We start from the raw sequence: 27,709 nt of genomic DNA, 5'->3' as shown, positions 1-27,709 counted from the left end.
TGCTACATAGGTCTGCAGTGATCAAATGAATTAACACATACGGAAGACTTGGTTAGAACAATGTCTGATACATAGTAGGGTTCAATAATTGTCACTGACAGTTGTTCTCACTGTCCATGTTTAGCCACACCAGGGCAAATGTGTGTGTGCGTGTGTGTTAAAGAGCTGGCAAACTCTGACAGCATTTTATAATAATCAAGAGAGAAGTTACATTTTAACTCTCTTGACTTTATCGGGTTGTTCACTTGATTTTCTGTGCATTCATTATATATGCTTTCAAGAAGCATTGGGTTGGCCAAAAAGTTCATTCGGGTTTTTCTGTAAGATGGTATGGAAAAACCCGAAGGCACTTTTTATCCAATCCAATATTTACTGAGCCCTTTCTATATGCCTGTCAGGCACTATGAAGGTGCTAAGGATAAAATGATGTATCCTTCACATATCCTTGTCGTCCTGTAATTTGTAACCTGAACTATTCTCTTTCAGTAACCCTTTTCCCTTCATCTGATCTGGGGGCCAGGGCAAGTTTCTTGAGCACAGTCCCTAGTGCTGGCAATCTGGGGTCCTGCAACAGGCCATAAAATGCATGGTATATGGGTTTAATAATGTCAAGGGAAATTTTCAGTTAATCCCTTGGACTGTGGGTACACTCAGGATTCAAAGGCCAGACCAAAACGGCACGAAGAGAAACGGAGAACTGGTAATTATCTGGTGAATTTGGGTCATGTGGAAAGCCAAACCAAATTACTTTAGCCAAGGAAAAAATGATTTTTTTTCTCCTCTCATGAATTAGTCGTTTTGGTAAGATTTTGCTGGGGTCCCCCTTCCCCTTTTTGCTTTATTCCACCAGATATTTCCTAGAAACCAGCTCACTGTGGGAAATATACAAAGACGGGATTTAGAGGGAAATGACCACCATCCATTCACGGGAACCCTGGTTTTATTTCCAGTGCATTTGTAGATAGGAAGGTTGAAGCAGGATTCTTGGTTGGACTAAGCTCTAAGTTGGCAGTGCTAGCATAAGCCCAGTCAACTGTTAGGTGCTCGAATTTTGAACTCCATCTGACAGCTTCTCTCACTTTGTGAAACGAATGTTTTGAGTTAGACGCTCTCTTATGTCTCTTTTAGTTCCAAATTATCTTATATTATGAATTTGTGTTTTTAAGGCAAAAGTGAGTGAAGAGAACATGCTTTAATTTTTATGTTTCAAGTCATTTATTACCCTTTTAATAGAAGGTTTCAATGTAGTCCCCATCCAGGAAACGGTAATGGAAATTGCCTACTTCCAGGTGTAATCTATAAAATCTCGTTAAGTAGTATAAAGAGAATTTGTCACTTTCTCACCTAACTGACCTTTTACAATGCTGAGACCCACAGTGATGTGACACCCTCCCCAACTCAGATGAAATGCCCACATATTTTACTGCGTTCTCACCAAGAAAAGCCTTCAGCCAAAATTTCAGCTAGTCCAAGTCAATTTTCAAGCAAAGTGCATAACCAGAAATTGGCACAAACATTTGTGTATCATCCTTTCCATATTCAAAAGCTGTCTGAGACTCATTTGATTAAGCATAAAAATAACTCTGTGAATGTCATTAGAAAGGCTGATGAACATTCCATGTCTGGTCCCTTGAATTTGTATTCTGGAGATGTATTATTAAATCACCACTAAATAGTTTCTCTTGTAAGAACCTGATCATGCTCTCTAGAGTCTGAAGGAATTATTTTCATATTGAGTTTAGAAGGTTTAATTTTTCTATTTCCACTCAACAGAAAGGAAACAGCTGGTAAATTAAGGAAGGCCAGTATAATTTATTTGGCTTTGTGGCCTCCACTGGCTTCTTCGGTTAACAGAGCATCTTTATTCCAATGAGGGTCCCCTTGCTGCCAAATCTCCTCATTAAACTGAGTTGTGATCAGAAAAGAATAAATGACATTTTATTTCATATGTGATTCCTTCCAAGCTTCCGTACTCCTCTTTAAGTTTTCCTCTTACACAACTTTTCCTTTGCCTGGCATTTCTTCTCCCTGGCAGCTCTTCAACACAGAATGTGCAAAGTTCTTGTCCAGTCCTGTAGATGGCTACTCAAGGCAGCATCTCCTCAGCCCTTCCTTGGGTTCAGTTGTTATCCGTTCATTTATTTCTTCCATAAACATTAATTCTTACACACAATATGGCCTTGTATTCTTCAGATGCAAGCAGTCACCTCTGAGGATCATGTATTGGTTCAGAAATGTGAATCTCATTTCACTTCCTCAGATTTATTTCTCTGTCATGTGGTGGTGGTGGTGGAGTGCGTCTTTCAAAAGTCAGGAAACACCAAAATATACCTTGCATGTGGTAGCGTATGTTCCACATGTGGGCTGATGTTGACTGAAAAAGTGCCACTTGAGGAACTTGTTAAAAATGGGGATTGTAGGATCCTAATTTTCAGAAGTTCTGAACCAGTTTAGGTAGAGCTCTGAGAATTCTTATGTATAGCTGGCTTTGGTCCCTGTACTGTGTAGGGCCAAAGCAATAGAAGTGGTTATGGAACAAGAGGACACGTTGCGAAAGGATGATCCTAGAAGGTAGAATGAATGGGAGGGCTTGACGCTTACAGGTGGTGAAGGGAGTGAAGAAGAGAGAAGAGCCTTTATACATATTGTTCTCAGTTCATTTATAAAAACAAAAAGAATGCTTCTCATTTAAGAGATGGAGAAGCTTCCAGAGTAGTTTTAATGAAACCGTACCAAGGAGTATTCCCCATGTAATTCTTTGATCTCAAAAACAAAATACCAGTTAGAATGCACACTTTTTAAGAAGAATTTATTATTAATTGAAGTATAGAATACGCATTTTTGACTGACTGTAAGGGGTTTACTGGAGGTTGAAGAAAGTAAAATTTAATGCTGTATTTAACAAAGAATTTGACCTTTTCCTCTAGTACATGCAACTGATAGCCACAGACAAGTGGTCACACTGGTATCGCTATGTATTTGCAATCCTCACCCTCAAATAGACATTGTCTGCTAATGCGTTTCTCTCCTGTATGACCTTCTACCCTCTGCAACAGACAGATATCCCCTAATTACCCACCACAATGAATATAGTTTTTACCTTTTATTCCCACCTCAGACTTCCACCTCCCCTGCCCCTTCTCCCCATCCCACACTGACTTCAATTTAAATGATGATCTTGAATCCTACTTCATGGAGAATGTAAACATCATCACATAGGCACACCTTTTTTTTTTCCTACAAATTTTTAAACCTGCCTGCAGCTCAACTTCTTTTTTTCTTTTTCCCTGCGTTGTTTCCCTGGATTGTTATCATTGAGCAAGTATCCTTTCTCCAGTCAAAGACCATTTTTTTATTTTAATCTGTTGGGGTCTGGATCTCATCTTCATGTTTTCCCTTTGGTCTCTTTTTCATTTTTAACTTTTACCTTTTTTACTGGGTCATTTCCATATGGCTGTCTCAAATTCATATGATGAAACCTTAATGCCAATATGATGGTATTAGGAATTGGGGCCTTTGGGAAGGGCTTAGGTCATGAAGCCCTCATGCATGGCATTAGTGCTTTTATCAAAGAGACTCCACAAGGCTCCCTACTCTCTTATGCCATGTGAGGACACAATGTGCAATATGGAAGACATCCCGCGCTTGACCATGCTGGCACTCTTATCTCAGACTTCCAATTTCTAAGACTATCAGAAACAAATTTCTGTTGTTTGAAAGCCACTCAGTCCATGGCATTTTCTTATAGCAGCTCAAATGAACTCAGATATTTATCTATCTATCTATCAGGTTGTTGCAAAAGTAATTGCAATTTTGCATTGCTGAACTTCACTGTTCAATATTGGAATATATTCTTAAATAAATGTGGTTATATTATACATCAATTTAATGCACATTTCTTGCTTTATGTTTTTTTCTGATGACTTATTACTTGCTGTTTGTTCTATATGTAATTTAGACTATGGAAATGATGTTAGGCAAAATGCAAATTTGAGTAATTTTTTTATTCGAGTTAAAAATGGGTCATAAAGCAGTGGAGATAACGCATACATACAATGCATTTGGCCCAGGAACTTCTAATGAATGTACAGTGCAGTGGTGATTCAAGAAGTTTTGTAAAGGAAATGAGAACCCTGAAGATGAGGAGTGTGGCCACCAGCCATCAGAACCTGACAATGACCAATTGAGAGCAGTCATCGAAGCTGATGCTCTTGCAACTACATGAGAAGTTGTTGAAGAACTCAAGGTTGACCATTCTTTGGTCATTTGGCATTTGAAGCAAATTGGAAAGGTGAAAAAGCTTGATAAGTGGATGCCTCATGAGCTGACCAAAAATCAAAAACATCATCATTCTGAAGTGTCTTCTCTTATTCTATTCAACAATAATGAACCATTTCTCTATCAGATTGTGATGTGCAATGAAAAGTGGATTGTATACAACAACCAGTGATGACCAGCTCAGTGACTGGACTTAGAGGAAGCTCCAAAGAACTTCCCAAAGCAAAACTTGCTCCAAAGAAAGGTCATAGTCACTATTTGGTGTGTCTGATCCATTACAGCTTTCTGAATCCCAGCAAAATCTTTATACCTGAGAAGTATGCTCAGCAAATCGATGAGACGCACTGAAAACTGCAACGCCTGCAGCCAGCATCGGTCAACAGAAAGGGCCCAATTCTTCTCCATGACAATGCACAACTGCACATTGCACAGTCAATGCTTCAGAAGTTGAACAAATTGGGCTACGAAGTTTGCCTTCTTCTGCCGTGGTCACTTGACCTCTCGCCAACTGACTACCACTTCTTCAAGCATCTCAACAACTTTTTGTAGGGAAAACACTTCCACAACCAACAGGATGCAGAAAGTGCTTTCCAAGAGTTCATTGAATCCTGAAACATGGATTTTTGTGCTATCGGAATAAACAAATTTATTTCTCATTGGTAAAAATGTGTTGATTGTAATGGTTCCTATTTTGATTAATAAAGATGTGTTTGAGCCTAGTTATAATGATTTAAAATTCATGGTATGAAGTTGCAATTACGTTTGTACCATCTTTAACATCTAACATCCATCAATCATTTCCATAGAAAATGTATTTTTTGCTATTGTATACATGATATGTTATTACACATATCTTTCTAAATCTTGCTTTTTTATTTAGTATCATGTCTTGAAAATCTGATCATATATTTCATAGAGATCTACCTTATTATTTTAATGGTTTCATAGTGTTCATTACCATGAATACATTCACTGTTATGTAATTGTTCCTCCTACTGTGGACATTGATACTATTTACAGATTTTCGCTCTAACAGACAACACTTCAGTGAATATCCTTGTTCTTTCCTTCATGTACATACAGGTGAGAGGACTTCTCTAGGGCAGAAGTAAAATCAATGGATCACAGGATATGGGCACTTAAAATCTTAATTATTATTACCCACTTGCCCTTCAATGAACCAGCTTATACCGTCCATAAGCAGGATACTCATGAGAATATCTGTTTTCCCGTACTCTAGTCAATACTTGGTATTACCAAACTTAAAAATTTTGTCAATATGAGTAAAAATTCTATTTCATTGCTTAATTTTTTATTTTTCTGCTTATAAATGAAATTGAGCACTTTTTTTTCAAACACTTTTTTTTTTTCGACATAGAAAAGACAGCCATTTGTATGTTTATTTCCATGAGTTCTATGTTTATATCTTTTGCCCATTTTTCTACTAGGTTATTTGTATTTTTATATTGACTTACAGGAATTTTATATAGATACTGGATACTTCTACTTTTTTACATTTCATATTTTATTTACTTATTTTTAAAATTAATTTTATTGGTGTATTGTTGCTTTACAATGTTGTGTTCGTTTCTGTTGTGCAGCAAAGTGAATCAGATATACATATAAGAATACATTCTTTTTTGGATTTCCTTCCCATTTATGTAACCATAGAGCACTGAGTAGAGTTCCCTGTGCTATACAGTAGGTTTATATATAGTAGTGTATATATTAATATGTTAGTCCTAGTCTCCCAATTTATCTCACCCCCTATTTCCTCCATTGGTAACCATAAGTTCTCTGCATCTGTGACTCTATTTCTGCTTTGTGAATATGTTCATCTGTACCATTTTTCTAGATTCCACATATAAGTGATATTATTCAACATTTGCTTTTCTCCTCTGACTTGCTTCATTCTGTATGATGATCTCTAAGTCCACCAACATCTCTGCAAATGACATTATTTCCTTCTTTTTTATGGCTGAGTAATATTCCACTGTTTATGTGTATCACATCTTTGTTATCCATTCCTCTGTTGATGGACATTTAGGTTGCTTCCGTGTCCTGACTATTGTAAATAGTGCTGCAATGATCGGGGTGCATGCATCCTTTGGAATTCTGGTTTTCTCCAGATATATGCCCAGGAGTGGAATTACTGGGCCAAATGATGGCTCTACTTTTAGTTTTTAAGGAATCTCCATACTGTTCTTCATAACGGTACCAATTTACATGCCCACCAATGGTGTAGGAGGCTTCCCTTTTCTCCACGCCTCTCCAGTGTTGATTATTTGTAGATTTTTAGATGATGTCCATTCTGACTGGTGTGAGATGACACTTCTTCATAGTTTTGATTTTCAGTTCTCTAATAATTAATGATATTGAGCATCTTTTCATGTATTTGTTGGCCATCTGTATGTCTTCTTTAGAGAAATGTCTATTTAGGTCTTCTGTCCATTTTTCAGTTGGATTGTTTATTTTTTGATATTGCACTGCACAAGCTGTTTTATATTTTTTTTATTTTATTTTTTTATCTTAAGTAATTTTTTTTATTGATCAGTCTTGACAATGATTTTCCCAGAAAGGCTAAATTGTTTTCTTTGTAGCTCCTGTCTTCATTTCTATTCTCATCCTTATTATTTTCATTCTTCTATTTTCTTTGTGTTATATAAAGATATATGGGGCTTCCCTGGTGGCTCAGTGGTAGAGAATCTACCTGCAAATGCAGGAGATATGGGTTCGATCCCTGGGTCAAGAAGATTCCCTGGAGAAGGAAATGGCAACCCACTCTAGTATTTTTCCTGTGAAATCCCATGGACAGAGGAGCCTGGCCAGCTACAGTCCAGGTGTGTATATGTGTGTTAGTTGCTCAGTCATGTCCAACTCTTTGTGACCCCATGGACTGTAGCCGGCCAGGCCCCTCTGTCCATGGAACTTTCCAGCAGGAATACTGGAATTGGTTGTTATTTTCTTATTTAGGGAATCTTCCTGACCCAGGGATTGAACCCACATATCCTGCATTGCAGGCAGATTTGTTACCATCTTAGCTATCAGAGAAGCCCATGGGGTTGCAAGAGTCGGACACAACTTAGTGACTAAACCACAACCACAACTACAACATGAGGATATATATATGCAGATAGTGAGAAAGCGAACTTGGGATATATTTGTATTGGAGAGATAATGGGGTTTGCTGATGAATTTGATTGGAGTGTGCGAGACAGATACCAAAAAGGACTTAAGTTTTTTTTACCTGAGCCCCTGGGTTAGTAGTGGTATCATTTCCTGATATGGAGTGAATAGCAAGTTTAGGGGAACAGGATTATGAAGACTTTCCCTATTCACTCTGATAATACAGCATAGAAATTAAGAGCAAGGCCTCTGGCGTCAGATAGGCCTGGGCTCACAACTGGTGTTGTGTTTTGAAGCATTTACTTCATGTCTCTGGACCTTGGGATCCCTATCTGCAAAATGGGTGTATTAATAATATCTCCCACATAAGGTTGTTGGAATGATTAAATGTGACTGTGCATGTACCAAGTCAATGGACATGAGTTTGAGCAAGCTCCAGGTGTTGGTGATGAACAGGGAAGCCTGGGGTGCTGCAGTCCATGGGTTTGCAAAGAGTTGGACATGACTGAGTGACTGAGCTGAACTGAACTCACTAATACATGTGAGGTACTTAAGCGTTCATGGCAAATAGGCAGTACTCCCTCTATAACACTTGTCTATTCATTATTTTGAAAGGATCCCACAAGGATGCCCAGTGTTCCTTCAGTTGTAACATTCTTTGATTCTGTTATCAGTGTGTTAGATTTGGAAAACTGATATAGTACCTACGTACAGGTTAGATGGGAATGGGGAAATTTGTTGTTGTTTATTTGCTAAGTGTGCCCTACTCTTTGTGACCCCATGGACTGCAGCACACCAGGCTCCTCTGTCCTCCAGTATCTCCTAGAGTTTGCTCAAATTTATGTCCATTGAGTCCATGATGCTATGTAACCATCTTATCTGCCATCCCCTTCTCCTTTTGCTTTCAATCTTTCCCAGCATCAGGCCTTTTCCACTGAGTCAGAAACGGGGAGATATGGAAGCCCTTAGCACACGGCTGTGGCTGTTCACCGTTACTGACCCCCTCACCTGTTACCCGGCAACAGTTACCCAGTACCATTAGTAGTACTGCTCCGCCATTGGTCCATGCCTGTCAGAAGACCCCTCCCAAAAGCAACCAACTTCAATGAGCAACCATTAGTGGTCCTCTTCAGCCACTGATCACTGCCATAGTGGGCCCCTCCCACAAGCAACCAACTGTCAGTGAGTGACCATTAGTGGTCCCATTTGTTGGTGGAATAGTGGTCCTCAAGCAGAGAGTGAGGTAAGAGGCAGATCCCGACTTTCGCCTCTGGGGCCCCCAGCTCACAGGGCCCTGGGCCAGCAGGTGAACTGGTGTTTCAGGGAGCAGGCTGGGGACTGCATGTTCCAGCAGCAGGCAGCCCACTGGCCTTGGCCCAGGTCTTGAGGGAGCGGTGAACCTCTCTTCCATCCCTGTCTCTGTGACCTAAGGGCAGCAGTAGTCTGCCTGGGTCGCAGTCTGTGGGATCTGGCCATCCCCCACCTCCCCTCCCTGTGGGGTGGCCTGTGGAGTCTGAGGGCCAGTTGGGTCCTGGGCACTGCTACAGTTGGGCAGGGTCTGGGGACCTGGCCCTCAGGAAGCTGCCAACTGAGATCTGCCTTCTCTTAGTTAGGACTGGGACATTGTGGGGTGAAAGCTGTCCCTCGGAACCTTGCCCTTTCTTGTTAGAACAGAATAACATTTGTTTGGTGGAGGTTTACAGGAACATTGTTACCTGATCATGACCTGACCTCAAGAACAAAGGATCTGACAGGAAGAAGTTTACAACCCATGTGCCTTCCTCACCTTTCCTAGAAAAGGGCTTTGCTGAAAGCTTGTGGGGGGTTCAGGGGTTTTTAAGGCATGAGCTACAAACCTTGCATGGACTTGTTGTAAACCTTCTCTGCCCCAAAGTTGGATGTTTTGGTATTGCTTGGCCTCATCGTTCATCAGGCACATGGACTTGTGTTTCAGTAACGTGAGCGGCATGCAAGCTAAGTTGCTTCAGTCGTGTCTGACTCTTTGTGACCCTATGGACTGTAGCCCACCAGGCTCCTCTGTCCATAGGGTTCTCCAGGAAAAATACTGGAGTGGGTTGCCATGCCCTCCTCCAGAGGATCAAACCCACGTCTCCTGCGTCTCCTGCATTGCAGGCAGATTCTTTACTTCTGAGCCACAAGGGAAGCCCAACAGGAGCAGAAATCTTACTAAATTATTCTTCGAGAGATATCAATAACAGTGGTATGAGACAAGAAGGGAGGGAGGAAATAGAGACCATGCGACAGAGGAAACATGACAAGATTTGGCAAATGATGAGCTGTGAAAAAAAGGATAAAGATACCTGACTTCCTAACTTGGAAAAGTTGGGACAGAATCATGAACAAAGGTAGGAAGGCCAACATATCAGCTTCCCAGGTGGCACGAGTGGTAAAGAATCCACCTGCCACTGCAGAAGATGCAAGAAATGAGAGTTCAATCTCTGGGTAGGCAAGATCCCCTGGAGAAGGAAATGGCGACCCACTCCAGTATTCTTGCCTGGAAAATTCCAAGAGCAGAGGAGGCTGGCAGGCTACAGTCCATAGGGTTGCAATACAAAACACGTATAATACACAGGAAAGCCAACATACAGAATACCTTGGGGAAAGGAAAAGAAACCTTCAGTTTGAACTGAAGTACTAGCAATACTAGAAGTTAGGTATCAAGTAGAATCATGCCTAGTATACAGTAAGTGCTCAATATCTTTTGAATGTTTCATAGATCTTCTGGGTAAGCACTGTCTGATAGAAATACGATGAGAGACACAAACGTAAGCCATGTGTCATTAAAAAATTTTCTAGCAGTCACATTTAAAAAAGTAAAGAGAAACAGATGAAACTAATTTTGATAATATATTTTACTTAATGCCAAAATATTATTGTGCCAACACTTAGTCAATATAAAAATGACAAAAATACTAGTATATTTTCATGCTCTTTGAAATCTAGTACATATTTTATACCCACAGCATATCCCAATTTCAACCTGTTGTTCAGTGGCTGCTGTACTGGACAGTTCTAGGTGGAGGTGATTGTCAGGCAGTGGATTATAATGACTGAATTCCAGAAAAGAGATCAGTCTTCATGGTGGAGAAAACCAGATGACAGGATGGACTTTGTTAAGGGAGAGAATGCTCGAGGAAAAGTGAACCCAAAGCAAAAGGGGATAGTAATTTGTTTTGTAAGAATTCGACTTCTCCATTGAATAGCTTGGCCCCAGAAAAGAGATGAATTAGTAATACTGATTCAATCCATGTTTTCTTGAATTGGCCTCTAGTTTTCTCTACTATTTGAAAGTATCTTGTTCATATATTTGTCTACTGTCCATCTTCCTCTTATAGTGTAAGTCTCTTTTGTTCATTATTATATTCCCAAAATAGTATTGCTCATACATTAAGGCTCAGTAAATACCTGAGGGTTAAAAGCCAAATCTCTGCCTTCAGAGATTTACAATATGATTGATAGACAAGTGTTCCATAGAAGAAGAAATAACATCATGATAGATTATTAGAGAATTAAAGTCCTAATGAATAGTACTGCTAATGTAGGGTCCAAGAGTTCAAAAGAGATAGATCTACAGGGTTTCAAGTAGCCTAGAAAGCCAGAAATGAAATATGCACTGTGTCTTTAATGGTGGCTAGCCTTTGGATATTTAGAAAAGAGGGGCATATGCAAAGATGGGGATGAATAGAAATAGTTTAGTTGTAATAGATTTTGGGAAAATGTAAGATATCAAGTTGGAACAGTAGCCACTGAAGTTTCTGAGAAGGTGTACAAAGCAGAATTTTACAAATGGTATATAAAATGGATCAGAGAAGCAAAAGCTGGTAGGCAGTTATCATAATATCCAGAAGGTGATGAGGTTTGGATTGTGGTGATGCTGCTGGGGATAGGCAGGAGAAGAGATATGAGAGATATTTAAATAAAGGCCTTAATGAATTTTGTTTTGGACTAAATATGCATTGGATGATCAAATGTGTTGCTAAGGACAGCTCCAAGTTTCTGAACTTGGTTGACTGAGTGATGGTGCCATAAACTGAAAGTTCCAAATGGTAAATTCCTTTCAGGGGTGGGGGCTGAGGCAGGAAAATGATTGAAGTCAAAATGATGGAAGATATCCAAGTGGAAATTTCCAGTAAGCCTTCAGATGACTAAGGGATTCAGAAAATGTAGGCACTTTCCAAAACGTCTGTTCTTTTTGCCTATATACAAAGTGTTTACTTTATGTGTTTCCCTGTGGCTCTGTTGATTACATTCTTAAGTGTGGTTTGAAGCTCCTCTGGCTTCAAACTTGTATTTGTTTTGGGCACGGTTGGAGTAGAGTGTTAATGAGCACAAGGTCAGAGGTTTGATCCCCAGAAGGGCCAGTTCGTTTCATGGAGAGGAAAATTGTGTTCCGTGGTTCACAGACCTTACCCTTAATCCTGTCTGCCTGTCTCTAAACTATGTAGCATGGGTCCCCAGGGGGCCCAGTGAGAAAGTGTGAGTGGTGGTTTGCAAGTCATTAAAACTACTGGAAGAATGGCTCCACGTGGGTTTATCTGGGGTGCTTCTTCAAAAAGCTTAGTTTTCCTTCCTCCCTCAGATCATGGGACAGAGACCAAGTTTTCAGAGGCAATAGCCTGACCAAATGCACATGAAACTGTCCTGTTGATGGCCACCCACATCTGGTTCCCACATTCATTGACTTCTTAGGTAAAAAGCAGTGTACTGATCCAGGGATATGTGGTACTTCAGTGCAAGAGTTTACTTATGAGTTTTGGAGTTTTATCTGTTTGACTTTTAGAATTGGCTTATTAACACTATACAAATAAACCCTGGAGGGCTTAAACATACCCCAGAGCCTCTAAGCAAACCTTTCACTGACTGATTTTCCTTATCTTATCCAGCTGCTTTTAGCTTGCTATGTATTCTTTCTGGGAAATACAACTCTACACTCAGAATTCTTGCAATGGTCATACAAGGATACAGCATAGAATGTGCTGTGTTTAAGAGTGATGGTCTCCACAGACAGCCGTTGGGCAAACCCACAGAAGGCATCTTCCACAGAAGTGTAGAGTTGCCAGCATTTGCTGGGATAGCATCTGAGGTCTGTTTCTGTGGATACTGCATTTTCAAAAATCAATCCCAGAGATTCTCAAGTTGCTTTTCCAGTGACTGATACACCCCTTGGGTCCTGCAGGAGTAACCCCAAAGAGGATTCGGAATAATGTTACACACACAATGAAAGATAAAAAGTAAATTCTTACAGCTTAAGAATAACTTGAAAATATATTCTCTTCTCTTTCAGGGATGTGTTTGCCTCATGAGGGATATTTCTATTATTTGATATTATGGAAAGCTGAAAAAAACTGAGAAGTAAGAGACCAGACCATCAAATATCATTTAATAGCAATTGCTAAGAATAATCGTGATGACTTAGAAGAATATGGATTGGAACAAATATGACTAAAACTAAAAGGCAGAATAATTGAAGGTATGTGCTGAAAAAGCCAGTAAAACTGGTTGAGAAATTATTTAAAAATACAAAGCCAATGGAGATTTTGCATGATGACAAATAACCGACTTATTTGCATTGTTTCTTTGAATTACTTATATTAAATGTTTTGGTATTATTTAGGAAGTGCCTGAAAATATCATATAAATAGTTAAAAATCATTATATGGAAAATTTGTAGCTGTGCTGACTGGGATGGGCTGGGCTAGGGAGAGGAAAGAGAAAGGATTAAAGTGACAAGAAAGGATTAAAGTGACACAGCAAGAAAATGCTAGACTTGAACTTTTACATTTGCTTTTGTAGTATAAGGATTTTTTTTTTGGCTCAAACATTACTTTCCCCTTGAAATGCTAAGTCAGAGTAAAATTAGGGGAGGAGGTGGTCACTTGTTCAGAATAGTTGAGGCCATGAGTCAGAGTGTACATGGAAAAGGGTGTGTGACAAAGCCAATGGAGAGCACTGTGCCTTGAATATCTTATATCCTTAATAAGTACTGTCATTCTTAATAATAATAATAGAAGTAGCGACAACAAAAGTATCAGCAAGAACTGAGGAGCTGACTAGTGCTGGACTGCGCCAGTGTTTTCAGCCACAGAGAAACCAAAAAGATGAAACGGATCAATTGAGATGATGTGATGAGTTTACCATAAAGATTAATTCGTTAAATTTAGGAGACTGCTCTTTAGCCTGAGATTATATTCATGTCATGTTTTCAAATGATTCCCTCTGAATCACATGGTGATAATGATTGGTTTTTTAAAATGTCCTTACTTGAACCAAATAAAGACTTTGCCATCCTATTTCAGTTTCTTGAAAATTCTACTCTTATTTTTGGAAATTTTACAATTTTGAGAAACCTAGAAACTGAGGAACTGTTGCATGATAGTGTTTAATCTTCAAATACCAGTAAGAGGTAGATATTGTTGTTGTTGTTGTTGTTATTAATACCATTTTACAAAAGAGGAAACCGAGCCTCACAGAAGTTGTTTGTCTAGAGAACTCAGCTAGAAGGGTCAGAGCCACAACACACACCTACATCTGCCTGATTTTAGCACTCATGCTTCTTACCTCTATGTTTTTCCTGTGCCTTGGAGTAAAGAATGAAGCAGGGCAAAGGCTAATAGAGTTCTGCCAAGAGAATGCACTGGTCATAGCAAACACTCTCTTCCAACAACACAAGAGAAGACTCTACACATGGACATCACCAGATGGTCAACACCGAAATCCGATTGATTATATTCTTTGCAGCCACAGATGGAGAAGCTCTATACAGTCAGCAAAAACAAGACCAGGAGCTGACTGTGGCTCAGATCATGAACTCCTTATTGCCAAATTCAGACTGAAATTGAAGAAAGTAAGGAAAACCACTACACCATTCAGGTATGACCTAAATCAAATCCCTTATGACTATACAGTGGAAGTGAGAAATAGATTTAAGGGACTAGATCTGACAGACAGAGTGCCTGATGAACTATGGAATGAGGTTCGTGACATTGTACAGGAGACAGGAATCAAGACCATCCCCAAAAGACAAAGAGATGCAAAAAAGCAAAATGGCTGTCTGGGGAGGCCTCACAAATAGCTGTGAAAAGAAGAGAAGTGAAAAGCAAAGGAGAAAAGGAAAGATATACCCCTCTGAATGCAGAGTTCCAAAGAAAGTAAGGAGAGATAAGAAAGCCGTCTTCAGTGATCAATGCAAAGAAATAGAGGAAAACAATAGAATGGAAAAGACTAGAGGTCTCTTCAAGATAATTAGAGATACCAAGGGAACATTTCATGCAAAGATAGGCTCAATAAAGGACAGAAATGGTAGGGACCTAACAGAAGCAGAAGATATTAAGAGGTGGCAAGAATACACAGAACTGTACAAAAAAAGAGCTTCACGACCCAAATAACCATGATGGTGTGATCACTGACCTAGAGCCAGACATCCTGGAATGTGAAGTCAAGTGGGCCTTAGGAAGCATCACTACGAACAAAGTTAGTGGAGGTGATGGATTTCCAGTTCAGCTATTTCAAATCCTGAAAGATGATGCTGTGAAAGTGCTGCACTCAATATGCCAGCAAATTTGGAAAACTCAGCAGTGGCCACAGGACTGGAAAAGGTCAGTTTTCATTCCAATCCCAAAGAAAAGCAATGCCAAAGAATGCTCAAACTACCACACAATTGCACTCATCTCACGCACTAGTAAAGTAATGCTCAAAATTCTCCAAGCCAGGCTTCAGCAATATGTGAACCATGAACTTCCAGATGTTCAAGCTGGTTTTAGAAAAGGTAGAGGAGCCAGAGATCAAATTGCCAGCATCTGCTGGATCATCGAGAAAGCAAGAGTTCCAAGAAAACATCTATTTCTGCTTTATTGACCATGCCAAAGCCTTTGACTCTGTGGATCACAATAAACTGGAAAATTCTGAAAGAGATGGGAATACCAGACCACTTGACCTGCCTCTTGAGAAACCTACATGCAGGTCAGGAAGCAACAGTTAGAACTGGACATGGAACAACAGACTGCTTCCAAATAGGAAAAGGAGTACGTCAAGGCTGTATATTGTCACCCTGATTATTTAACTTATATGCAGAGTACATCATGAGAAACGCTGGGCTGGAAGAAGCACAAGCTGGAATCAAGATTGCCAGGAGAAATATCAATAACGTCAGATATGCAGATGACACCACCCTTATGGCAGAAAGTGAAGAAGAACTAAAGAGCCTCTTGATGAAAGTGAAAGAGGAGAGTGAAAAAGTTGGTTTAAAGCTCAACATTCAGAAAACTAAGATCATGGCATCCAGTCCCATCACTTCATGGCAGATAGATGGGGAGACAGTGGAAACAGTGAGAGACTTTATTTTTCTGGGCTCAAAAATCACTGCGGATGTTGATTGCAGTCATGAAATTAAAAGATGGTTACTCCTTAGAAGGAAAGTTATGACCAACCTAGACAGCATATTAAAGAGCAGAGACATTACTTTGCCAACAGAGGTCCGTCTAGTCAAGGCTATGGTTTTTCCAGTGGTCATGTATGGATGTGAGAGTTGGACTGTGAAGAAAGCTGAGGGTCGAAGAATTGATGCTTTTGATCTGTGGTGTTGGAGAAGACTCTTGAGAGTCCCCTGGACTGCAAGGAGATCCAACCAGTCCATCCTAAAGGAGATCAATCCTGGGTGTTCATTGGTAAGAGTGATTTTGAAGCTGAAACTCCAATACTTTGGCCACCTGATGTGAAGAGCTGACTCGTTGGAAAAGACCCTGATGCTGGGAAAGCTTGAGGGCAGGAGGAGAAGGGGATGACAGAGGATGAGATGGCTGGATGGCATCACCGACTCAATGAACATGGGTTTAGGTGAACTCCGGGAGTTGGTGGTGGACAGGGAGGCCTGGTGTGCTGCAGTTCATGGGGTTGCAAAGAGTCAGACTTGACTGAGTGAATGAACTGAACTGAACTGATTAGTTAAGGTCCAGAGAGGGAAGCTGAAATGATTCTAGGTATCTTAATCAGAGGATATTTAATACAGGTGATGGGAGAAATAAGTAGTTATATAAGAGAAGGGAGTCAGTCCAGAGATCAACATCATCAGGAAGTCACTGCCGTCTCTAGAACTGGGGAGACACAGAGAGGAAGTCATATTCCCATCTGAGAAAAGCCGTGAATGGATTTAGGTCTACCTGGGGGACAGTGTGCTGCTCCAAGTGGGAGGCAGAGCCTGCAATTACTGCTGAAGATGCTACTTGAAGCAGAGGAAAAGGAAGGAAACACCCTGGCTTCTTCCTTCTTCCTGATCTCTCTTGCTGTTAGTGCCTCCTGTTAGCCAAACCTACCTGGAAATCAGAGAAACAGGAGCTAGAAAATGTAGCTCCTTGTGAAACAGAGCAGATAAATAGAACGTTGGGAAATGGATATGAGAGCAAATAGATGAACATCCAGTACATTCTAGCATAAATATATATTAAATTATTTCACTGTATCTTTTACTACTGCAGTGAAGACTAGAGATACCAGAAAAGAACTTTTCAATATTAACTAAGAGAATGGCTCAGATGGTAAAGAATCTGCCTGCAATGCAAGAGACCCAAGTTCAGTCTCTGGGTCGGGAAGATTCTCTGGAGAAGGAAATGGTTACCCACTTCAGTATTCTTGCCTGGAGAATTCCACGCCCAGAGGAGCCTGGCGGGCTACTGTCCATGGGGTCGCAGAGAGTCAGACCTGACTCAGCAACTAATACTTTCACTTTCACTTCAGGAAAGGAATGGAAATGTTTCCATTTCCAAAAGATCTTTAAAGGAGAGACAGACAGAAAAAACAAAAAAATAGGGAGAGAATATTGGTCCTGGAGTAACCCTATCTGAATATTTTAGATTCTAGAAAAGTGGCTGAATTAGAAGATCTGGGCCAAATAAGGTGTGAGAGTACAATCCTGAGTATGATTTCTGCCTCTCTTACTGCTGTCTCCTTCCCTCTCTAGGGGGGCACTTTCTCCATCTCTGTTTGTCTATCACATCCTTTAGACACTTACACTCGAGTTCTGTGTTTGTAGGATGGAATGGAGGATTCAGCCACAGCACTTATGTAGAGAAGTTGCTGTGAATACAGACTATGAATCCCCCAAATTTCCATTTGAAGAGCCTCTCCCCAGTGTTCCCTCAAGTGGAGGAGTTTGGGGACTAGTGGGAGCCACTGACTTCAATAAATGCAGTAGAGTTAGAAAGTCATAGGACAGTTACTTACTCTTAACTTACCTGGTAGTAACCATTATAAAGAGAAACCTCCCTTCTAGGCCACATTTCCGACCTTGCTTGAAATCCAAGGTCAAATTTTACTTCTGATGTATTGCTGCTATTGTCTCAAATCCAATTTACATATGTTTCTGTTTTCACTGATTGCTTTATTCTTTTCCAAATCATCTCATCCCATCACAGGGTGAAGGAAAGAACATTTAGAAAACAGATGTTGTATTAACCATAACCATTATCCTTTATTGGATCCCAAAGAGGTTTATCTCTATCCATAAACAGGTGAGGGAGATACAAGCTTTCAGCTCAGCTCTACACTTTTAATGCCTCACTGGGAAGAAGGCAAAGGCTCTGCCATCCATCTGTCATCATGACTCAGGTAGGATCATAATTGTTGTATTCAGCCCTATCATACCCAAAGCTCCCCTTTTTATAGCAAACATTTTATGATATACTCTTTAATATCCCAAAGTGAAATTCATAGATAATACATACACAAGTTCAACAAAAATAAAAGTGATGCCTGAACTGTAATATAAAGTAGAATGAAAACAGTTTGTAGCAAAATAACATGCATTGCAAAACAGAAATGCTAAGGCTCAACTCTATTAGAAAACATAGTGAAGTGGTCAGATATTCACCCCATGTGGAAAATTATGAACATGACAGCTGTAAGAGGACTGATACAGGTAGAAAATGAAGAGATTCAAATAGCACAATTAGCATTGCCATTAATGATGCTTTTTCTGGAACAGTGGACAATGCTTGATAAAGTTACAAATGAAATAAGTTATCACCTTCCACTTAGTTCTCAATGGTAGCATTCCTGGAAAATTCAATTTATGTTAAAATCATGCTTAGGTAATTATAAATAGGTTTATCATCTGCATGAAGAGTCTGGAACTCTAACCTCTGCCCAATAAATATCCATAATACCCCCTAATCATTGTGATTGACAACCCCAAATATCTCTCAACATTTCCCAAATGCCATCTAGGGCTAGAACTATACCCACTGGGAATCCCTAGAGTGGGATAACTAAGGCCTTTTAGAAGGTCAGGGATATAGAAACTAGGAGCATGGACTCTGGGAGTCCATGTTTTTGTCTGTGGAAGCCTTGCTTCAACCATGTTTCTTGAGACCTCACTGACTTTGACAAACCATCACGAGAACAATAGGTGCACTGTTACCAGAGCTCTTGGGCAAGATTCTTTGTGATCAGTTTCTAGTTTTACTTTTTTAGAAAGAGTTTATTTCTGAATTATGTAAGGACTCAAGACATACCTTTCCTGGCTGAGACTGATTTACCCTTGGGTATTACATGCCTGATGGGAAGGGCTATCACAAAACGACACTGGGACGTGGACTGTAGAGGAATGGCCGTAAAGGTTAAAAGCCCGGTTAGATATATTGATTATTGAGCAGAAATGCTGATTCATCTTAAGTTCATATTCAAAAATAGTTTATCTCTCAAACATCCAATTAGCTCTATTTCTGCCTCATAAAACCAAATATGAACAAAAATGTATCAGTGTATAGAATTGTCTTTGCATCTGGATTGGGGCATGAATGATGAAGTAGTGAAAGCACATGTTTTGATGTCTTCAAACCCAGCTTCAAGGCTGCTCTGCCTGTCTCTGACTTTGAGCAAGTTAAATAATGTCTTTGAACCTCCATTTCCTCATGTGTATAATAGGGCTCATAATAGTGCCAGACTCATAGGGTTTTTTATAAAGACTAATGATAAAATATAGGTGAACTACTTAGTGTAGTGACTGATCCATAGTTAGTGCTCAGAAAATATTAACCATTGTTGGGGTGGTGATAATTTATCACTCACACAGATCTTATAAGAAGGAAAAATATAATTTTTAAAAAGAGACTACAATTTGACCTTGATGATCTTGAAAGAAGACACTTCTTTGGGGACAGAATTGCTCTTTTGTTTAGGAAAGAAACAACTTTGGGGCACATGCAGTGATAAAAGGTGAGCTGGCCTGCCCCAGTTCCCACTATGGGCAAAGCTGTGGTGGAGAACTGTAGTAGAATTTTCTTGCAAGTTCTTTCAAGGGGAGAAGATGAAGGGTTGGAAAGGAAGTAATTTCTGAGAGAGTTTGCAGAAGAGAGGAAGGGAACTTACTAAGATAACAGTTATGTTTGATGTCTTTCTGCCCTCTTACTTCACCATCCATAAAACTTCTAATGAAAAGGCTGTACCTAGATGAGCCACACACGTCACATGCTGTACACAATGCACGTAGACGCTTATGGTCACAGGAGGCACGGTTCTGAGCACAAGCCGAATGAGGAAGTTTAGTCCTCGCTTTGGTCCTCGGAAGAACCATGGAGACTCTGAGTGAATGAAATTGGGTGTAAAGGTGAGCCCCATGTGGGAAAATGATACAGGAAACTTTAGTATATTATTAGTTCCTTAAAATCAAGTTCCAAACTTGTGATCCTTTTTTACATTTAGGTAAATTTTCCAATAATTCATGGAGGGTTTAAGTAAAGGGAAACAGAATGAGATGCTTTCAAACAACAAGAGGGAAATTATCAATACTAATTTCCACCTGGTGCTTCCACAAATGCTACTGTGAGCTTGATATTCACAGTGTCTATTCAGTAAAGAATGAGATTTATTGAAACAAAAATTCAGTGTTGAGAGATCACATTCTTATAACATCTCTCCATATGGGAGTGTATTAAATGCTGCTTGTATATTATGTACCCTGCGTGATAGAAAAGTTTTTCCGAAATGCTTTGTGTCATGGGATATAACTCACTGTTGGATTACAGTGAGTGGGATGGCTTACTTAAACTGCTTTATTGTTAATGCATCTATCGTACAATTCATACATCTCTTACATAGTTTGTATAAGTTCTTTGAAACATTTATTTTTAAATATAACCTGTAAATTTTGTAAGATATCTCCATTCTGGGTGTATGATTAGTTTTATTTTCTGGGTAAGTTTTCATGTTTTATTTGCTGCAATGATCTTAATAAAAATGCTACATTACAATATAATTCTTAAGGAATGACACATTACACCAACATTGTCCAAAAGAACTAATTAATCAAACATGATTAATTTTAATATAATTACTAAAGAAAGATATATCATTTTATTATGACGCTCTAGCCATACATTTTCAAAATATGCTTATTAAACAGTAAATGTCAGATAATGATTCAGTTAGTTACATTTTTAGAAGTCATTAGGATCGATATTCCTCTGCCATAAATGAATTGAATAATAATTTCAAATACAGAGTTAATTTAATAAAAAATATGTTTTGAACTAAGACAGATATAATGAATAATAACCAATCATTTTCTGGTTTCAGAGTAGCAGGGAAGATTAATTCAGTGTCTGTAAGTTTCCTTATCACACTTGGCCTATAAATGTGATAAAAACAAATGAAGCAAAACACATGAAGTAATCCCAGGTTTCAGCTTCATTAGCTCTTTCAGCAAAAAGAGATCAGACATAGTACTTGGGGCCTTTGTATAAACTGAATACAAGCTGCATGATGTTTGAAAGTTTTTGATATTTGAATAGACATTTTAATAATACACAGACACAGATAAGAGATGTGAGTAGGTGGCTTGAGGTTTCAGAGTCCCTCCTGCAGTGTGTTTAGCAGCAGGTACAAGATAAATATCCAAAAAAAATCAGATTAAGGGATTAACAGTAGTGATTTTGCTATGGGTAAGTGAGCGGGGCCAGTGGGTGGTTTGGAAGGGATTTTTGAGTTCTTCTTTCATTTTTCCTACTTTTACATCAGTGCATTTAGGCCTGGGCAATTAAAAAAAAGGCATATCCTAAGGAGAGTGAAGGCCATTTGAAGGTGACAGGTGAGATTCAGCAGGGGTTAAATAGGAGAAACTATATCTTAATTTACATTTCAATTGGGCAGTGACATTCGAACTTTTGTGTTCTCTTTTTAAGTGGTTTTTTTCTTGAAAGACCTTATCAATGACAGCTGAAGAATGGGGAGAAATGGGGACCATGTTTAAGATCAATGTGGCTTCATAAATTAAGAAAACAGGTGAAATGTATGTTTTGAAAGAGGTCCCTTTCATTTCAGGGTTTCAGTTTGGTCAGTCCTCTACAAAATTTTGAGACAGATACTAAATGAATAAGGACTAAGAGGAAAAAAAGAGTTTCAAAACTTCCCTGGGCCTCTGTCTCATCTATGAGAGGTTCTCTACAAAAAGTATTGCTCCAGATAGGATTTGCTTGTTTAAATTTGTGTCTTTATCCTGTACCACACGCACTTAAAGCTCAGACAGTCATCTCATCTCCTTTTTTTTTAAATAGAAATCACACAAAAAAGATATCTATGTATCAGTTTCTAATACCTAACAGAAAAGTCTTTTAAAATATTAACATAGCAATAAGCAAATATGTACTATAGGATTAAACACTAGCATCAAAAACAAACAAACAACCCAAAACAAAGAACCAACAAAATTTTCTCTTGTTTTTTGCCCCTTTCAGATTTTGGAGTTTATGAGCATTGCAGGAGAGGGGCATGAAGAATCACACTTATTTTATTTTAAAAATTTAAAATAAATGATGCCATAATGATGCATAAATCAGATTATTCTTTCAAAAACATCGATGGGAAAGCCCAGGTAATTTGAAGGGAAATGCTCTTTCTAATGAAGAGAGCCAAATAGGATCTGTCTCTAATAAATTAGTACAATCTTTTAAGATTAAAAATAGCAAACACATTTTTAAATAGTCTGATTATAGCTTCAACAAGTCAAACATACATTTCTATCTAGCCTATAGTTTTAAAAAGTCAGTCTATGTGGGTTTAACTTATCATCCCTTATTCCAATATAAAAAAAGAAGAAAAAAACAAGTCATTTTTGAACATTAAGATATTCATAAAGACTGTATAAAGTAAAAAACAAAAACAAAAAAATCTTCACAGATTGTTAGCCATCTCTTTCAACGATTTCTCATAAATTCTTCTCTGTCCTTATCAGTAGATAACCCCCATCTCAGAAGGAAATACTTTCCAACACTTCCCAATGAGATCAGTGATTGCTTTTATGCGAGCTACTGCTCTTTGAGATGTTTAGGTAAAGGGAGAATATCTTCTATTAAACCAGTCGACGCCAAAGAACTACTCAAGGGGGATGTGGCAGAAGCTATTTTTAGCAGGTGATCTATGCATTTTTCTCTTTGTTTTTATTTTCTCCACTTGCTGAGTATGTTTTAGAGCAGAGAGCACACACACACACACACACACACACACACACACACACAAAGCAATGAGTAACTCAATCATCTTTTCAGTTCTGCCATTTGCCTATAAGGTCTTTTTTCTTTTTTCTTTCCCTTTTATGCTCCATGCTCCTGAATCAAAGTGTTCAGATTGGATAATATATTGCTAATTTTGTTGAGTTTGAGAGCCAACAAAACAATGGAGCCTTCTAACTTAAAACAATTTTCATCTTCTGCCTTTGCACCCCCAAACTCACAATTTGGTGAACAGTACACTACTTGCAAGTGATAAAAAGTTGAAAGGTGGTGGTGACTAGACCTAATGCTATTTTCTTATGCCATCTAGCTATAGAATTGTTGTTTTCATACTTTAAAAAAATATGTCTATGCTTTCTTTTTTTTCTTTTTTTCTTTTTTTTTAGTCAAGTACTTTCTTAAAGAAACATTAGCACCACATTGGCATAGCTGGCCAAACAATAAATGGGAAAGCAAAATGTGCTACATCTTCCATTTTAAAGCATTCTCCCAAGTGCATAAACTAGTAACAGAAACCCTGAAGCCACAGTGCATGAGATGGTTTCATCTACACAAACATTGACATTCCAAGGAGGGGAAGGATCCTCAAGGGACACCAGGCCTTTTTTTTTTTTCCAAAGATTTTTCAAGGAAGTGATTTCTTCTCAATATTCCATTGGACTCTTAGGATGAGTGTGTGTGTGTGTGTGTGTGAGTAGGGTGAGTATTGGGAGAGTTTTTCCTTATCTCTAGATGAGTGGATTCTGATGGAAAGATGCTTTCACTTTTTTAGTGGGTCTTCCTCATTTTAAAATGTTCGAAAAATACAATTATACTATTTGAGGAATTGGGAATGGACATTTGACCTAGGTATTCAGTGTTGTCAGTTAAACTGGAAATCAACCCATAAATTGAAAGCTCACTCTTACACGTATTTATAGTTCTTTTGTAAATATCTTGATATTGCCTTATCTTAAAATTCTAAAGTAAAGCTTACAAATTGAGTTGTAAGATTTTATGTGCTTCCTTCTGTCAATACTGGGTCATTCTGCTGTACTATATAGTGATCAGCTGGCTTTTGGAGGTGACAGCAATTTGACTTCTAGTTTTAAATCATTTGAAAATAAGATAGAGGGTTAGCATAATTAGCTAATTTTTAATTAGCTGATTTATGATACAGTTGAATAGGACTATGTGTTAGAAAAAATTAAGAAAAGTAATACGGCTTTCCATATTTAAGCTTTCCTCACTGGGATATTTTTGGTTATGAATAGAATTATTAGTGAATCAAATAAGTCAATAGACACTCTTAGAATTAACATATTCACCTATGTCTGGAAACATATAAGTTTGTAGAAGGTTGCATGTAACATGTTACTGGTAGTCAGTAATTTTAAAAGATATACACTAGGAATAAAAAATAAAAATCAAAAGTGCCATTTTGGGAAAATGGATCCATTATCTCAATCCACAGAACCCATATGTCTAGAAAACAGATGAAGAGCAAAACCACCTATGGTTTCTTTTACATTGTCCACAGTGATCAGAACATAGCTCAGCATGCTGGAGGTGCTGAATTCAAATAACACTGTGGACTGAGGTTAAAATACCCGTTGGCTGAAAGGGACATCCATTAAAGAGGCCTCTTTTTGCATAAGTTTGGAGATACAAGAAATCTGTTTTTTTCTGGCCTCTGAACCTTGAGGTGAACCAGAGGGATGAAAATTAAAGATGCTATTTTTGTTTTGCATGTACACTCTCCAAGAATAAAAGGGATATAATTTACATGAAATAATCAAGTCTGGTTGCTTTTTACCAAAAAATTCTAAGGCAGATAAAAAGATATGAATGATGAATGATTTGTTGTTTTAGTAAGAAAACCTTGATATATAGACAGGAAATATTTTTCTAGGTCAGCATGGACTTGTTCTTATCATTGGGTTTTCTTGATACCAATTTTCAATTGAATGGATAAGATACATCCACGGAGGACTAGAAGCCACTCTTCTAAGCAGACATGAGTTATGAGCTAGAAAATTTCTAGCTGTGAAAGAAACTTTTGTCTCTTAATTTGCAACTCTAGTTAAGCATATTTTTGTCAAAAAAAATGTTTAAATATATGTTTATGGATATACTTCCAAGGATAGAACAAAATACATTCAGGAAAGTAAATTTGTTACTTTTTATTAGTTTTTATTTCAGCATTTGAAATCTTGGGCTTAAAGAGAAGAAATAACTGTGGCTTTCAAAGTGAATAGTCTCATTTATGATATTAAAATAAGTATTATTAGATTTGGTTTCCCAAGTGGCTCTGTGGTAAAGAATCTGCCTGCCAAGCAGAAGATGTGGGTTCGATCCCTGGGTTGGGAAGATCCCCTGGAGGAGGTAATGGCAAACCCACTCCAGTATTCTTGCCTGGGAAATCCCATGGACAGAGAAGCCTGGTGGGCTATGGTCCATGGGGTCGCAAAAGAGTAGGACTGATTGAGCGATTAAACAACAACAAATTATTCGATTATTAGTAAATGCCTGGAAGAGTCAGAACGTGCTAACAAAAGGAGTAACCATCCTTTCACTTATAGAAATCTTTGTTTTTCTCCTTTCTTTTCCTTTCTCCATTTTCACTTTATATTTATAAATCCAAATGCAGAATTCAAAATCAAATTGTAGATTCAAATGTTTCTAAGTTATTTTGAAAAGTGTTTTAAAAAAGATTGAACTGTTAGCTTTTCACAGTTAGTTGGATAGCCTCACTGACAAGAACTGGCATGTCAAGAACATTCAGCTTATCAATTTTCTAGCTATACTGAATGGGTTGTTTATAGAATTCTTTGCATCCTAGCAACTCAAGGGCTCTGATCTTGATGCCCTCATAGCAACTCAGGATAAAAATCTGGAGCTTTATCTTTTTAATCCTCATACCACCCCTGTGAGGTAGGTAGATTACATATTGCCCCCATTTTGCAGATGAGGAAACTGAGGCACAGAGAGGTGAAGTGACTTGCCCAAGGTCACACAGTGGTGAGTCCGTGGCAGAGTCGTCAGATGTTTGTTTCTTCAGCGAGAATAAGAAACCAGGATTATTAAATTCCTAGCCTTCTGCTTTTTTCTACTCCTCTCTGGACTCGCCAATCAAATTTGTATCAGTGGACTTTGTGTCTTATTTTTCTTGGAAGGCATAATTGGGGAGCTTTTCCTTCCCAAATGTTTGAGTTTTGAGTACCCTTCCCCTCTGTGTCACCTTTGGCTCCAGGCTTCCTCTTTAGTTTTGCTTTCACCTTTTACCGTTTTGGCCAGACTCTTTCATATAACAAACTACAAAATAGCACCATTGTACTAAAAAACAGAGTTTTACATACTGTTTGATATATCTTGTATTATTGATATGCTAAATTTACATAGTGCTCTATATGGAAGAAATAAAAAGAGAGAAGTACTGATCAGGTCACACACTAACTCATCTCTTGAAGGAACCATTCAGAGTTTGAGACTTTCTATGCTTAAAACATACACCTAAAATGATTGGCCTCAAAGTTGTAACTACTTGCATTTTTTAGCAAGATGTGGAAAAAATAAAGCTTTATGTCTAAAATAAATGCATCCAACTTATATTTGGTACAAATGCCACAGATGGAATCTTATGGGTTAAAAACTGGTGTGCTACTTAACTGCTTGCTGCTGCTGTTTAGGAGGCCAAATTCAGCAACTATAAAGGTGATGGAGAAGGGAGTGGGATAGAGGAACAAGATTATCAGACACTGTAAAACAAACAGCCTGTGTTGCGTAGAAAGAAGTGCAAATAAAAAAATTAATAAACCACTTAGACAAGCCTGCTGAATGAATGTCTCTAGCAGCCAAGATTCAGAGATAAATTTAGTGCAACTGGATCTATACAACACCCATGCATTTGTGGCTCTTGAGAGGCAGGGACTAAGATCTATATATATATTTTCTCTATAGAACATTATTGATAAAGGATCAACAGCAATCTACCAACTCCAGGGTCATTTTTGCAAGGTGCAAAGCTTTGAACAATCACTCCTAAAGACAATGTTGGAATGTTTACTTATTTCATTGGGGGAAATGCCCATCTTTTGAAATGTTATCAAACTTATTTTTGGTAGGTCTTCTGGTGTTTAACAGGTAACTCGTGCAGAGCGAAGGATCCTGCCGGTGGCATGTCATTCTTCACTCTTTAGGAAGGTCTTCCTACATTCTGTAGTTCTTGTTGCCTGCACTCCCTCTACTTGTGTTCTTCAAATGTACTTCCTAAAAATAAGGGAGAAAAAGTGACATTAATTTGATGAATTTTTATGTATCCAACACATCTATTTCTAACATTGGATCTCAACCTTCATACCTTATGTCTCACCAGTCAGTTTAATAGACAACTTGGGCCAAGGTTTTCTGAGAAAGACATAAACAAGTGGATGACCATGAGTTTTTAATTTAGACAAACCTCACTAAAGCTACTTCTATTTACCCTTGATGGCATGGGGACCACAAATTGCTTTGTAATCACACAAAAGCATGTGTTTATTCATCTGCCACTATCACAGGTTCCTTGATAGGAAGGGGATCCTTTAAAATCCAGTCTTCTGGCTTGGAACGTCTTTTTCCTAGTGAGAGAAAAAAAAAAAATCACATCCTGGGATCATCCTCCATTGTTTTATTGCTTTTGGTTCTGTTCTAGTTTCTGTAAAAAGGAGGTAACTTTTCATTTTTTTCTTTTTCTCCTCTGGAGAGATGCAGAGGTTTTGAAGTAGAAGATTGGGAAGTTTTGTAGCTGATTTGGAATCTACAAAATC

The 27,709-nt window shown here is 38.5% G+C and overlaps 1 protein-coding gene, 1 long non-coding RNA gene and 1 pseudogene across 6 annotated transcripts in view; 2 read left to right on the top strand and 1 right to left on the bottom strand.

Moving 5' to 3' along the window:
- The first annotated feature begins 3,961 nt into the window (after nt 1–3,961).
- LOC123333074 lies at nt 3,962–4,977 on the top strand (annotated as a pseudogene).
- A 3,540-nt stretch (nt 4,978–8,517) lies between these two features.
- LOC112584537 lies at nt 8,518–17,943 on the top strand. Its single transcript, XR_003108790.3, has 3 exons — nt 8,518–8,647; nt 12,710–12,895; nt 17,832–17,943. It is a non-coding gene; the product is annotated as an uncharacterized LOC112584537 (long non-coding RNA).
- A 2,774-nt stretch (nt 17,944–20,717) lies between these two features.
- The window catches only part of IGF1 (insulin like growth factor 1), a 78,082-nt gene continuing 71,090 nt past the window's right edge, over nt 20,718–27,709 (bottom strand). For all 5 annotated transcript variants that reach the window (XM_006058807.4, XM_006058811.4, XM_006058813.4 and 2 more), the window contains one exon: nt 20,718–27,170. Coding sequence is in view for 4 of the 5 variants with exons in the window: in XM_006058813.4 (XP_006058875.1) it covers nt 27,111–27,170 (60 nt within the window). In the remaining variant the exon portion in view is untranslated. The remainder of the gene's footprint in view (nt 27,171–27,709) is intronic.

The sequence above is a fragment of the Bubalus bubalis genome, chromosome 4 (assembly GCF_019923935.1).
Source record: "Bubalus bubalis isolate 160015118507 breed Murrah chromosome 4, NDDB_SH_1, whole genome shotgun sequence".
Lineage (NCBI taxonomy): Eukaryota > Metazoa > Chordata > Mammalia > Artiodactyla > Bovidae > Bubalus > Bubalus bubalis.
This window is presented reverse-complemented; position numbering and strand designations above follow the sequence as displayed.